At 38.5% G+C, this 14,694-nt stretch overlaps 1 protein-coding gene across 16 annotated transcripts in view; it reads right to left on the reverse strand.

Moving 5' to 3' along the window:
- The window catches only part of LOC139148891 (homeobox protein Meis1-like), a 48,741-nt gene extending 41,364 nt beyond the window's left edge, over positions 1 to 7,377 (reverse strand). For 5 of the 16 annotated variants that reach the window (XM_070720331.1, XM_070720327.1, XM_070720325.1 and 2 more), the window contains exons 1-6: positions 6,099 to 6,299; positions 5,638 to 5,882; positions 5,091 to 5,238; positions 4,456 to 4,506; positions 3,068 to 3,118; positions 933 to 1,097 (exon numbers count right to left, since the gene is read on the reverse strand). In XM_070720331.1, coding sequence (XP_070576432.1) covers positions 933 to 1,097; positions 3,068 to 3,118; positions 4,456 to 4,506; positions 5,091 to 5,238; positions 5,638 to 5,882; positions 6,099 to 6,110 — 672 coding nt within the window. In that variant the 5' untranslated portion in view covers positions 6,111 to 6,299. Of the gene's footprint in view, positions 1 to 932; positions 1,098 to 3,067; positions 3,119 to 4,455; positions 4,507 to 5,090; positions 5,239 to 5,637; positions 5,883 to 6,098; positions 6,558 to 6,950 lie in introns of those variants that run through there. The other 11 variants (XM_070720328.1, XM_070720326.1, XM_070720322.1 and 8 more) reach the window with 4 other exon arrangements.
- Between the last annotated feature and the right edge of the window lie 7,317 nt (positions 7,378 to 14,694).

Raw genomic sequence — 14,694 nt, forward strand, 5'->3', positions numbered from 1 at the left:
CTAGTTCGATCAGAAGCTAAAAGAAAAAAATCTCCCATCAAGATCTCCCGTGAGATTTTCAGATTCATATGCATAATTTTTGTAGTGCATTATTATAAAATACCTTAAAATAAAAGGTCAAAATGGCAAGGCACATCCACATAAATAGTTTAGAAAGCATTAAGGCACTAGAGTCGTGAATGGCAAATAGCTAGAAAGTGAAATTGTAGATTTGTTAGTGAACCAGACTGTACCTGCCTACTGCTTAGCTGCCCATGTATTTCTAGTCTTCATAGCTGCACATTTGACATTGCACATATGCAAAAAATATTTTTTTACTTAACAGAGAAAATTTTTATCGAATAATCATTAAAAGCTGTCTATGCTAAAATTTTGAAATTGGTACTTTTTGTCTCGTTGTTACAGTGCTGGCTTTTCTCTCTACCACTGCACCTTATCATGGAATCTCCACTACGACTGACTGTCAGACAAAGCCAGTCAAAATTAAAACAAGCCCTTGGCAAGCTTTATGGCAGAATGAACACATCAGAAACACTTTGGTAGGCTCACTTTTTTTTATCACATCCATCATCGTTTTACAGCACAGGCTCCTATCCCCTAATAAAAAGAAACATTTATATGTATTCTCAACCTCCTGTTTACATTTAAAATTACTCCAAACTCCTGAGTAAAAAATGCACAAGGGTAAAAGAAAGAAAAATAATAAAATTCCATCAATGAAAACAAAGGATATATAATGATAGCTTGAAGTTACCTTCTGCTAATCAATTAATACTTAACATGTTTGGAAAAAAATTGGAAATTTTTCTAAATGTTTTTTGAAGAATATGAATGAGAGTTGCTGTGACGATGAAAGGAATGATGTCAAAATTGGCTTCCGGTCTACATAACAAGTCATGTTCAAGCAAGACTACTTATACGGGATGCAGTACCTGCTCCGAAGGAAGCGATGAATCCTTATGGTTGTCTGTAGGGATGGATGAGCCAGGGGTCCTCACGCCAACACTTTCCCTATCTTCTATGACTAGATCAATTGGCATTTTTCCTTTAAGACAGTTGATATATCGGTGGCAAAAATTATCACAGAGTTCGTGGACCTGAAAAAAATAATAAATACTAGGGGTAGAAGAATGATTGTGAAAATGTTATGGGAACAGTTAGTCTGTAAAAATAGATATACTCATTTATTTTGAAGTCGAAACTCCCCAACATTGAATTTTGCCTTGATACTGATGTGAACTATTCATGTTTTCTTTCCTTGCATAAAGTTGTTGATGATACTAAAACAAGAGTGTACATAAAAAATACGAAATATATAAAATTGCTATTGAAAAAATGAAATTAGAAAAAGGCAAGCCATGTTTGTCTGAATTAGCATTTTTAATTTACATAATTACACCATAGCCATTGATAAAACTGAACGGTTGAATACATTCATAATTAAAATAAAAACATACACAGATGAATAACCTGGATGTATATGAGCCTTGTTGTTGACTGAAAATGATTGCTATAGTCAATTGACCAGCAGTGGGAGGACTTTTCATTATGAACCTTCAAAACATGAAACCCTATTTCATTTCATAGACCTGTGAACTCTAACAATCACGCCAAATTGAGGTTTTAACAAATGGATGGAACTTTCAGAAAAAGTAATGATCTGATGGGGACACTTCTCCACAAATCAAACTGAGTAATCTGTCTCCTATGTGATACTTTGAAACCTAGTTAATTCCTCTGTGAGTGGCAAAATGCAGCTCGACTCGTGTAGAAATGGCATATTTTGGAATGACTAGCACCAAGGGAAAAACAACATTAACCCCACGACTGAGGTCACAATCTCAGTGTCACTCCAAGATACCCAAAGATCCATTTCCATTCTGTTTCTAAACCCAATTCTAAATTAAGTGATGTCATAGATAGATCCAAGCGTTCATTTATCTTCTGCCAAAATGGGCCATGTTTCACTCTCTGCAACAGGCAACTAATCTTCACAATCACCGCCAGCTACCTCGACATGAGCCCGCCACAAACACGGCACGCCAGCTAGCATATGCTTTGGTACTTTTACAACACATTGGCACGGTTAGGTCACTTCAGCCAGACTGACGTAGCAGACAAGACATAAGTGACTGGTTTGACTGCGCATTTCAACAAGGACTAATCCAAAACGACAGTTTCTGACACTTTTCTAAAATAGGTCTGAGAGTGGACCATGGAATATAAAGACAACTGACATCAGAGCTGACATCAAGTTGAATTCAACTACAAACAGACAACAAAACTATGAACTGTGGTTGTAAATTAATAAAAGACAGCCTGTCTCAACAAAACACAAATGACCGTCCACTCACCATTCATCATTTTCCATTAAAAAACCAGGATCAGAAAAACACTTTAACTCACTTTTTTGGGAGAGAGACATTTGAAAGTAGCTTGAATAAAGTATGGGGCAATATGTAACAATGCTAACCATAATGTTAACCATACAATTATGGAATGAACTTCCTTGATACAGCAAACACCACAAAGTCAGCTAGCAACACCTAAATTAACGGAGTACCTACCGGTTCAAAAGGGGTGGATATGGGCTGCAGAGTTGCACTCAAAGACCTGTTGGCAGCTAGAAATTCAAACACCAACTACACGAGTTGACTACAGTTTCCCCACTTTTCAACTGTCGCTAAGCAAATATACTTGAGCAAATCAAGAAATGGTCCATCCATCTTTTGGCCAGGGTCATATGCAAATATTTAATTGACTGGTGCCTACCTGGGCTCCCATCCATCTCAAACAAGGAAAGTTGATGAAAAACAAATAGCAAATCAACAATTTTTCACCCAGAAACCAACCCGGTTTCACTATGGCCTGTCAATATGAGCTGACAAGCTATGCCCCTTTTGGGGCAGTCACTCTCTAACACCAGTCACGCTGTTGTCACAAGACATGATGGACAGCTTTGGAGAAAGTTTGCAACAGTTGATTAATAAAAAAAACATAACAAAGACCCAATCAACATGTCACATAAATTACGATAACTGACTCGATAAGAAGAAAAAATTATTACCTTTTCAAGTTCTAGAAGATGAAAGCGTAAGACTTGTATTGCTAATATCATCTGTAAGAAGAAAAATACTTGGAGTTAGATGTAAACTTGTAAGATATTATTATCACATCTGATAATTGTACTAGGACTTTTACCATGAAACCAAAAAACACCTACTTGATTTGATGACTTTTTTAAACTTAAAAAGAGAAATTCCTATTTTAAACCTAAATTTTGTACCAGCAAACAGAACTTTATCCAAAATAAACTTTTCGGCCAGAATTCTATTTGTTTTCTTGTGTCTTTGAAAATGGATAAAATTGTTCACAGTTTGACTGATTCATTACGTCTTTCAAAACTTTAACACTGTTAAAAAGTAATTTAACACATAAAATTTCTTGAGAAGCATACTATTGTCAAAAGAGACCCCGTTTTAAAAGTTAGCAATTTATGATTACATTATCTGAAATTTCCCTAAATTATATCGTAAAATGTTGTATGCATAGTATGATATGCATTACCATTTCAAAAAAATTGAAGTGAACAGTCTAAATATAACTGGAATTACAAGATATGATTTTGTTGTTTATGTTTTGATGACTTTACAGGCGTTGAACTCGCCGGGAGACAAGACAGGCAATTTGGATGACAAATATATGACACTGGGATCGACAGAGTGACATTTACATTGTGGCCAAACAACACCTAAACTGACAGATCACAGATTGTGGCATCGCTACCTATCAAACACTGATAAATGGTATTACTATTTCAGAGGGCTTCCCCAAGCCCATTCATATCTGTGGAATTATGTAATAGCCGGTCAAAACAGGTTGTGTTTAATCTAGAGGACTCAAGCTAGATGATACTGGTAGCTGTTCTCCAACAAAACTGCCGACTACGGAGGCCCCCGACCTACACAAGTATGCCTTAGTGCCCGAGCGCAGCAAGATACAGACGGCGTGAAATTTGCGCCAAATTTACCCGAGATAGCAATTGCCTGCAAATATCCATTGAGTGTACATTGTGGGTTTTAGAACCACTGTCACTGGCGTCTAGGTAAACACTGAAAATATCCTAATGCCCTTTTGATTTTTGTTAATCAGCGAGACTCGGATCTTTCTGTGGTGAAAATAGGTCGCCGTAGGAAAACAAAAATCAGCCTTTGGTATGAGGAAAAATAAATGACCCGAATGGGTCACTGTTGCAAATTTACAATAATGAATTGGCCATTGCTTCCATTGCGTACGCTTGGGGACCTTCCAAAAAGCCCTGTCACCATACAATATTAATTGTTAAGCTATCTCTCGCCGAGCGATAAGAAGAGAAAAAAGATACTGGGTAAAACCTCGCATCTATAAAAACACTAGAGGTGACAGACGGACTGAAGAGGACGTAATAATACGTACCAAACTATCTAGCTCTTGATTCGATGAGAAAAACTGCTTGTCGCCCCTTGCCTGGTAAATGACGAGGGAGAAAAAGAGAAAAATGAGTGAAAATGTGCTAACAAACGGATCTATCACAATAACAACACGATGACATCCAACGTGCATGTGTACTTAGCGAGCGATAGTTATTTTAACAGGAACTGCTTAAAGGAGGGGAAACTCGGTAGGAACGTGTTGGCAGGGGGCTGCGTATCTCCCTACTTCGTTGACAGTGCAGAGCTGTAAAAACACTGCTTTGTTCCAATGTGATTACAAATCTATTCACTCTAATTTGCCCCGCTGGTGAAATCAAAGCACTGTACAAATAATTCCAAACACTTTTGTGGACTTAGATTTTGATACCCGTTCAGTTTACTTATTTCTGCAGCCTCCCTACTGTTTCTCAAAGCGGACTGGCGGGGATAAGTACAATAAGCTTGCACGGAGCAGCCAGATCGCTTGCACCAGCATTTCGAGGGTAATGTCGAAATTCTAGACTGTTATTACAGTGTGGAGCAAATATTTTTTAATAGCTGCGATTCACACCAGATTGTTAAAGAGGAGAAAATCAACAAAGAATAATATAACTGCACGGTGTGCGTATATATTATCACCTGCACCTGTTTTGCGAAGACTGAAATATCTTCATTAAAAGATTCCGAAGAACACACATCCCCTCCAGCAACCCCTGGTTCCCGAGGCGTACATGTAGCGAGTTCACATTTCTCAAAGACCAGAGCAAGTAAGGGGAACAGTGGGTGCCTGTGTAGACAATCAACGAGAAATTCTGTAAGCCGTCAAGCATGTAACGCTTCGAAAAAACACTCCAGCGGCCATGTTGGGAGTAGATGTAAAAATTTTATTTGCTGAATTGATGGGCCAACAGACCCGTTCTTGGCATGATTTACGCCGGGGAAATATCACCGTAAAGAGTTAAAAATATGTGCTGGTAGGAGACAGGGCAATAAAACACGTGAAAGCCGTAGCGATCGACGGATTTAGGGGCTGTCGCGTCACAAAAATAGGCAGGCCGTTGTTTTGATGCAACACTCGGAGAGGAGCGAGTACACGTGTTGTGAGCAAACGTTCGCTGTCTCAATTCCAGGTTCATATGATATGGACAGCGAACTCTAACACGAAGAATTTAGGCCACTAGCTTACCCGTATATTGAATCTTTGTCTCTTTTGTGAATATCTGTGACTGTTGTCCCCGGTACAACGCCAGTCATCATGCTATGACTGGTGTGGTAGGGTGTGTGGTGGCCGACGCTTGGCCCATGACCGTGATTCAGCTGAGGAACGGCCGGTTGTGTGTAGTGTGGCATGGCGGCTCTCGGTGCATGTGGATTGTATATGGACCCCGCCGTATCGTCCATTCCCCCATAGTGTGGTAAGCTGTCCTCGAACTGTTGGGAAAGCAAGAAAGGACGCTGGGTGAGAATTGACCAAAACAAATGCACGGCCGAGACGAGACGTGCATACTCAGCCTGTCTGAATGACCGGCGACATACAGAATATATATACAGAAGTGATCGCAGCCAGACGTCTACTGCGTTCATACACAACCAAGTAGTATTTCCATACGAGTTGAAATTCAGAAAGGGAGTGCAAATTAGACGTACCCTCTGCGCCATCTGACTTGGCCGATCCCGTTAATCGCCGCTTAAATCGTGTGTGATTCGCGCCTCAACTACTACACCTCTCCACTTGTCTATTCAAGTCCGTCAGTTTGAACAGGCCGGGACTTTCTAAGCTTACAAATGTGTCAGCTAACAGAAGGAAACCTACGTCGGCCCGTCAACAACAGCCCCTGTAACAAAACTGTCGTGTCTCGTGGCTTTTTGCCATTCAACCTGTCAATCAAACTGAGGTTGTCATGGCGCAAAATGAGTGATGAGATGTCACCAAGGGGACCAAGAAATCGCGCTAACAGGCTTGCCTCGCACGCTATGATACTACGCTACCGAACTAACAGCTCTTCAGTTTTCATGCAGAGTACGATTCAAACTTTAAAATTTCTGATTTTGCAAGTCTACGGTGAATCCCAAAGTTACGGCAGCGTTCCTCCCCTTTCCAACTTTCGACTCTACTCATTGCCTTTTATTTATATATGTCTTTGTGGCGCTAACAAAAGGGTTGTATTCCACGGCAGCAAACGGCATAGAATATCAAATAAGGGTCGTGCCATTCTTCGTAGTAGGGGATAACCGAGAAACTTCGAGTTTTGAAAGACTTCTTTTGTAGGCCTGAGTGGTGGGGTCGAAATACCACACGGTAGTGAATGAAAACGAGTAGAAATCGCTACAGTAATGTTTATGTCCGCACAAAAGAGGATGGTGTTGTGGATTAAAAGAGCTAATTTGCGTGCGTTTGTGAAATTACACGGTCTATAACATAGCGCACTGTACGGAGATGTGGTCATGTTTGTTGGGCACAAATTTGATATAAATTTCAAGTGCTTTAAATATACTCACATACATATCGCGTTATCACCATGTATTCATACCATTTATCTCTCGAAGGCTGACGCAGCTGCGAGCATTTTCTGCTTTCGACACGTTACCAACGATGGGCTTGTCCACCCCTCTGTCACAGAGGATAGGCGAAAGAATGTAAAGCACGGCTAATCAGCCCGCCCCGTCTAGCAGGCATCCACTATTAATCAAAACTAACCAATGAAAACGCGACGAAATCATGCGAATGACAATCCATGCAAGCACTCAATTAGGTATTGTTTTCAAAATGGTCATTAATCATCGTATTGCCGAGCAAACAATGGGCGGGGATATTAGCACACATCTAGAAAAGTGATTGTATTAGGCCACGCTAAGGGCATCTGCTTAAAAACCAGACGCATCAACATTACTCCGCTGAGTCAAAAACCAACTCAACATAAAAAGTAGCGCGTAAAACAAACGCGCTGGTGATCAGCAAATTGACAGGTTCTATCCCAAACGTATAGACTGCGGGCGATCGAGTACGCTCATCCGACGATAAGCCCACGTTCTCGCATTCAATTTTACGATTTGATGTCCTTTTTTTTCTGTCAATATAAGATCGGTGGAAAGCCGAAGGATGCATTTATTGATGATCATTTATTATTATTTTTAAGGCTTCGGCGACTCCGTGTAACTGTCGAGAAAGACAAGTGACAAAATTAAACTACCTCAGACAGTTATATTTATGATTCATTATTTCATTCACTACAAAAACTCAAAATTCTCTCTCTCTCTCTCTCTCTCTCTCTCTCTCTCTCTCACGCGACCTATTTTTTGCGACCTTTTCCAAAAGATAATTCTTCACTTAATACCTGCAAAGTATACACCACCCAAACGTCACAAAAGTTCCGACTCCATCGCCCCGCAACAAAACTATGTCCACAGACGCCAAGCCTGCGAGGTCAGCGGACACATACATATTTAGCCAGAGGTCTGGTATTCACAACTTGTATTAGAATATCAAAGTTTTATGTGCACAGTGCGGTGGTAAACTCAAACAATGTCCAGCTGTAGTGTTTGCATTATGGACTTACACGGACATTGAACTGTTTACTTTCCAATGGTCAAGGCAAACAAAGATACCACAGTTTCGTCGGATTCGGTTCAAGGGCATTGTTTTGTTTTGGATTATTATGATTTTTAATTTTAAAAATGGCTCTGCATATACACAGTGATGTTGATTTGGGAAAATCTCTTCTGCGGTATGGTAAATTTAATGCTGTCAGGCAGTTTGTTGTTTACAATCTTGTGAAAATTTTACTATATCACAGTGTAAATGGCTAGGTAAACTTAAGCCTAACACCGATGTTTGATGATATACCTGGTACTAAAAACGAATTCCATGTACCCGTCAGTTGTGTGCCTGCGCCTGTGAATGTCGTTAACTAAAAATAAACCTCGTACATTCTAAAGATAAACTCATTTACATTTCCATTGTCAGTTTACTGACAGATAGTATAATGAACAGCGACATAGAAGGGATTAATATGCAAGCAAGCTCACTGAGATGATACGCCTTTCCAGTTTTCCCAACTGTATCATCATCATCACACTGTGTGGCTAGCTCTGCCGGAGTCCAGGACTTTCAGTCGAGTGCAATTGAGGACACAGCAGCGCCCTCATGAGGGGCAAGGGACCCGCAGCCACGAGAGGGCACTGCAACACATTTTGAACTTGGCCAGAGCAGAGGCGCACTGGCTATGAAAGTTTAAAGTTGCCTAAAAAAATATTCATTCGGTGAAGTGATGGCGCTCATACAATTTTGTTGTGTTTTTAGACATTGTTGTTGAGAAATTATGGGGGAATATGTTGTATGAAAAAAAAACTTTAACTTCAAAAATCTTCTTCAAGTTGACCATTCGCTTTCACTTCTCAACATAATGATCATAAATTCACAACCAAGTATATTTCAGATTTTAATTCTAAGTCATGGTTGTACAAAAGACAACAAAAAAGTTTTGGAAGTTGGGGTAAGCAATACATAAAGTGAAAATCTGCCAAAAACATATTTTGTAACGAAAAGTATTTAGAAGCAAGATACTGTATTCAAAATGTGTTTTTGCTGCTCTTAATTTATAAATACGGATACAAAAGTTATTTACATATGCAAATAAGTAATTCAGTGACATACCAGTTTGTGCAAAAACTTTGAAAGAGCTTTAGAAATGGTTACTTTGATTTTACAATCCTTAATTTATTATGGTTTGTTTGACATTTGGTGTATGCTTGTCTGCTTATAAAAGTTTACCATATCCAAATTGATAACATCTGATGATGCAGAGCCTGAAACACTTGTCAGGTTTTGCTGCTAATTATCCACTTGAATCAAACACTTCATCAGCAAATGTGTTCTTATCTTTTTGCAAGTGGATAAATTCATTGAAAATAACATTATACTTTATTTTTCTCCAGTGACAGATATTTACACAGCATTATTTGCAATATAAGTACTGTGTAAGATTTGTAAAAGAGCTCACCTCTGTTGCTGGGCAAGAAAAAATCTGATGAATAATACATTTTTGTCTGAACTAATTAACATAATAACTGGCCTAATTGAAATTTAAACATACACTAAATCTTAGCAGGTAACATGATTGGAACTAATTTGAGATACTGGATGGTGAAGTAATGTCGGTTCAATCTTCAAATGTAAGCTCATCTGCTTTTCTTTTTGTGTTATACACTTGTTTTTATGAGTAAGTTGTAATATTGCAATATTAAGTTTTAAGGTAAAGGGCGACGAATTCGGACGCACACACGCTTTAGAACGTTTCTGCGCAGATTTAACTCCAGCCTGCCGCAAATGCTTTATTTTGTAGCGCATGTATTTAACATCACCTGTCATTGTTGAAATTGCGCTTTTACCTAACTTTTTGACCAAGTGTCTTAGAAATACATGTGACCTATAACCTTGTCATATTTGGACCCCCTAGGAAGCTGGTTTTTATTCAATATGAGCGAAAAATTAACATTTCTCTCCCATTTATATGGCGCAACTTACCCATTCACCTGGAGATATTGTAAAAAGTAGCGTGGTGACACCCTTTTATTAAAAGTGTAAACTAAATGGTATTATGTCAGGAGTTTATTCGCCAAGTTTGGTCAAAATGACACCATTCAAAGCGACAGGAAGAAAGTTCGAAAATTATGTAGTGATATAATTTCGATATCGTCATTTTGTAATCGATACTTATGTTAAAATTTCTTCACAAACATCATGAAAACTATACATTCGATAGATATGGATCTTAAGTCTTGGTATTTATTAAAATTAACTCATTTGCTATGCGTTTTATAATTGCTTTCTTTAGTTTAAGTGAATTATGTCATTTTTATTTATTTCTAACGACGCCATTTTAACGTCCGTTTCCATGGAAACGAGCGTGGTGACCCCCATTTTTTATTTCATTTTTGCACTTGCACAATTTCCAAGGATATTTGTGCAAAGTTTCAAGAAAATGACACCACAACTTAATTTTGACGTAATTCGTAGTACTTCACCTTAAGGCACCTAACACTTTTGAGAACTTTGAAAAAATATAAAGATCCAATTCTTCCAAATTAGTTCCAACCCCATTAGCTGTAAATCACACATAATATACCAACTAATATGACATTTGTTTAATTTCAAACGCTTATTCAATATTCAAATTAGTTGAATACTGATTTACATGCTGTGCAAACCAAGCTCTTCTCAAGTAATTTTCTTTCTTTCTTTTTTTTCGGGTTCTCTGTTCTTACTGATGACATTTTGGATGTTATTTTTAGACAGTGTGCTCCTTGATATTAAAAGACAAACTTTTGCTCAAATTTTCCTTGGAGAAACTTTAAGCCATTGTCCTTTGAAATAAGAATCCAAATGAGGAGGGGTGTTGTCAGCATACACATTTGGTACTATGGAAACAACTTATTATTATGAGGAAACGATCAAAGTGATACCCATCAACATTCCACTATAAAAGTGGAAAATACAAAGTACAAATTATTACAACATTTGATCTACAGCACTTTTAAAATGATCATACACACAAATTTATCTACAGGCACCACACATACAACATTAGGATAGAAACATGGGCCACCATTTTAGACCTGTGTCTCAGTGTTCAAAAATAACTGAACATGTCTGACATAACACACAGAGACATTCAGAGTGGCAATCTAGGACACTGCTTCCAAAAAAAGTTTAAAAATGGTTGAAAACAGCAACAGCATGTATATGAAAAAATTGCAATATGTAAGAACAAATCATACTGTACTATAACAACAATAAAACATGTGAAGTTTGTGGAAGAAGCATTTACAAGAGTACAAATGCAGACTGTACAGTGAGAGAGGGCGTCTTAGAGGGCTAGGTTATAATGAACATGTAAAATTGATCTCAAGGATTATCAGCTCTCTGTTATACGGTACATCTTGCATAACTGAACACTATGATGCTATACTTGGTGTACTAGATTCTTATTTGATACAAATACTCCATTAAAAGGAAATTTAGGAGTGTAGAGTGAGTTAAGGTGTAATAATGGGACATTAATTTCAAGTAATGTGTAGATATGGAGTAGGTTACAATTAAATAGTTCAGTGGCTAGACTCATCAGCTATGCCTTTCATACACGTGGTGTGTGATCCAAAACTACATGGATATTTACAACATTTTTACAAGCTTCAAATTTACAGTTGTCCATAAAGTGGATGCTATTACTACAAATACATGCTGAATGCACTTCCAAAGCATACACTGCATACTTTCTACATAATGAATAAAGTAATATCATTTTAGATTTTTACATAATTGAGGTCTTCATGAAATTTGCAGAGCAAAAATTCCTGTTTCATCCAGCAATATCAGCATACAGAATATCTCTCTTCACCACTTCCAGGAAAATATTCAATATGATTGTCAATTGTACAGAAATTTGTGTCAGATGAGGTTAAAAGTAGTTACGTCAATCATTTTTGTCACTGCCCAATATTTTGACAGCAAGATACCCGATCTTTCCCAGGGAATCATATTTTCCTTTGAACAGGTGGTTAGGTCATCCATCATAGAATTCAAAAGACAGCTATGGAGTTGTCTTTCTCACATTCCATGTTATAACACGTTATCTTTGGTTTCAGATGATGCAATACTAAAGTGTCAAGATTACTGGGCACTCACAATTTTTTATAATAAAGGACAAAGTATGTATCTTAATATAATTTTTTCACATTTCATCATACTATTCTCTCTGTGTCTCTAAATTACATCTGTTAATCAACATAAGCCATGCAAGTGTTCACATGTCTACCCTATGTTGGCCTGGGAATCACATCATTGGGCAAATCCTGTGCCCATGGTATATGTCTACCCTATATTGACCTGGGAATCACATCAAAACATTGGGCAAATTCAAATTCAATCGACATGTCCACAGTGTCACCATCAGAACTAATGTAAAATATACAGCTTTCAACAGCAATAAACTTTATTTCAGTGTTGGTAAGTGAATACAGTAGGGCAAGCGTTTTTTTTTTCTTATTTCACAAAATAGACATATAATGTCCAGATTTTACATGAAACTATCTATAATTGGCAGCCATATTCTGAGATGCATCCTATGATATTCATTTATACTGAATCAAACGTAATACTGTGCAGAGACACATTTTTTCATCAGTACAAAAGTACTTTGAAATAAAGAATGAATACTGCAACAATGATAAATTGGAAAGAAACATAAGATGGCTGACTATACACTTCAAATGAACACTTTGATAATAGTTGCAGTGTAAGAGCACACATGATGCAAAAGCAATTACATTTACTATGAGTAGTATTCATTTCATTGAAGTCACTTACTAGTTATGAAAATTATTTATAGCTAGCACACTCTTCATTATTCAAGTTTTCATCGGTCTAGTTTGTGATGGAAATGAATGACAACACATCACTCTAGCCTTGCTGTGCTTCATTGAACGACTGGTCAAAAACTTGCATGTTGTCATTACAAGCAATATGTCACATTGCTACTGATGACTTTTTAGAGAGAGAGGGAGTAATATACTTTGATTGATAAATTGATTGATCTATTGATTAATTAATTTGTTGACAGATAAACACACACATGGTGGGTAGACAAGTTCATGCAGCAGTTTGAGGTCCAAGGACTAGAATCAGAGTAAATCTGGTAGTCCCTGAAGGACCAGTCTTAGGTAAAACTGGTAGTCCCTCAAGGACCAGTCTTAGGTAAAACTGGTAGTCCCCAAAGGACCAGTCTTAGGTAAAACTGGTAGTCCCCCAAGGACCAGTCTTAGGTAAAACTGGTGGTATCCCAGTAACCAGTCATAGGTAAAAGTGGCAGTCTCCCAGTAACCAGTCTTAGGTACAACTGGCAGTCTTCCAGTGACCAGTCTTAGGTAAAACTGGTAGTCCCCCAAGGACCAGTCTTAGGTAAAAGTGGTAGTCCCCCAAGGACCAGTCTTAGGTAAAACTGGTAGTCTCCAAGCGACCAGTCTTTGGTAAAACTGGTAGTCCCCAAAGGACCAGTCTTAGGTAAAACTGGTAGTCCCCCAAGGACCAGTCTTAGGTAAAACTAGTGGTATCTCAGTAACCAGTCATAGGTAAAAGTGGCAGTCTCCCAGTAACCAGTCTTAGGTACAACTGGCAGTCTCCCAGTGACCAGTCTTAGGTAAAACTGGTAGTCCCCCAAGGACCAGTCTTAGGTAAAACTGGTAGTCTCCCAAGGACCAGTCTTAGGTAAAACTGGTAGTCTCCCAGCGACCAGTCTTAGGTAAAACTGGCAGTCTCACAGTGACCAGTCTTAGGTAAAACTGGCAGTCTCCCAGTGACCAGATACAACAGGCAGTCTCACAGTGACCAGTCTTAGGTAAAACTGGCAGTCTCCAAGTGACCAGATACGACAGGCAGTCTCACAGTGACCAGTCTTAGGTAAAACTGGTAGTCCCCCAGTGACCAGTCTTAGGTAAAACTGGCAGTCTCCCAGTGACCAGATACAACAGGCAGTCTCACAGTGACCAGTCTTAGGTAAAACTGGCAGTCTCCCAGTGACCAGATACGACAGGCAGTCTCACAGTGACCAGTCTTAGGTAAAACTGGTAGTCCCCCAGTGACCAGTCTTAGGTAAAACTGGTAGTATCCCAGTGACCAGTATCTCGGTAAATCAGGTATTCCCAAAGTCTACATTGTACCTGGGATATTCTGTACAAATTTTCATCACTGTATACTATTTAAATTCACTGGTCCAACAGACCAATGGAATTGATTCGCTCACAAATAAATCAGTGTTTATTTGTTTAAATCTGTGTGTCTATATCTCTGTCTGTACCTCTATCTATGTAATTTTCACATTCCTGGCCGCTGAGAGTGCGGGATCGACAGTGTGGTAAAAATCGATCCCACACGCTCAGAAATCGTACCACACTCTGCAGTAAATATTATACAAGCCCTGATTGGATAATAAACAGTCTGTTTCATTCCATGGGCAAAATGTTATGCAATAGCATGATGAGTAACACACTGACTGGAACTACAAAGCAAGCAGGTCAGAGTACAGTGGCAGACGACAGAGTTGTCACGATTTTAGATAATGTTGTACATGTCTAATGTGAATTCAATGCATTTTGTGGTCATGTGAGAAAAAAAAATCTCACACACCAAGGACCTGGGATCAGATTTCTCACACTCGTTGGGGATATTTTGTCTCACACAAGCCGCAGG

The sequence above is a fragment of the Ptychodera flava genome, chromosome 14 (genome assembly GCF_041260155.1).
Source record: "Ptychodera flava strain L36383 chromosome 14, AS_Pfla_20210202, whole genome shotgun sequence".
Lineage (NCBI taxonomy): Eukaryota > Metazoa > Hemichordata > Enteropneusta > Ptychoderidae > Ptychodera > Ptychodera flava.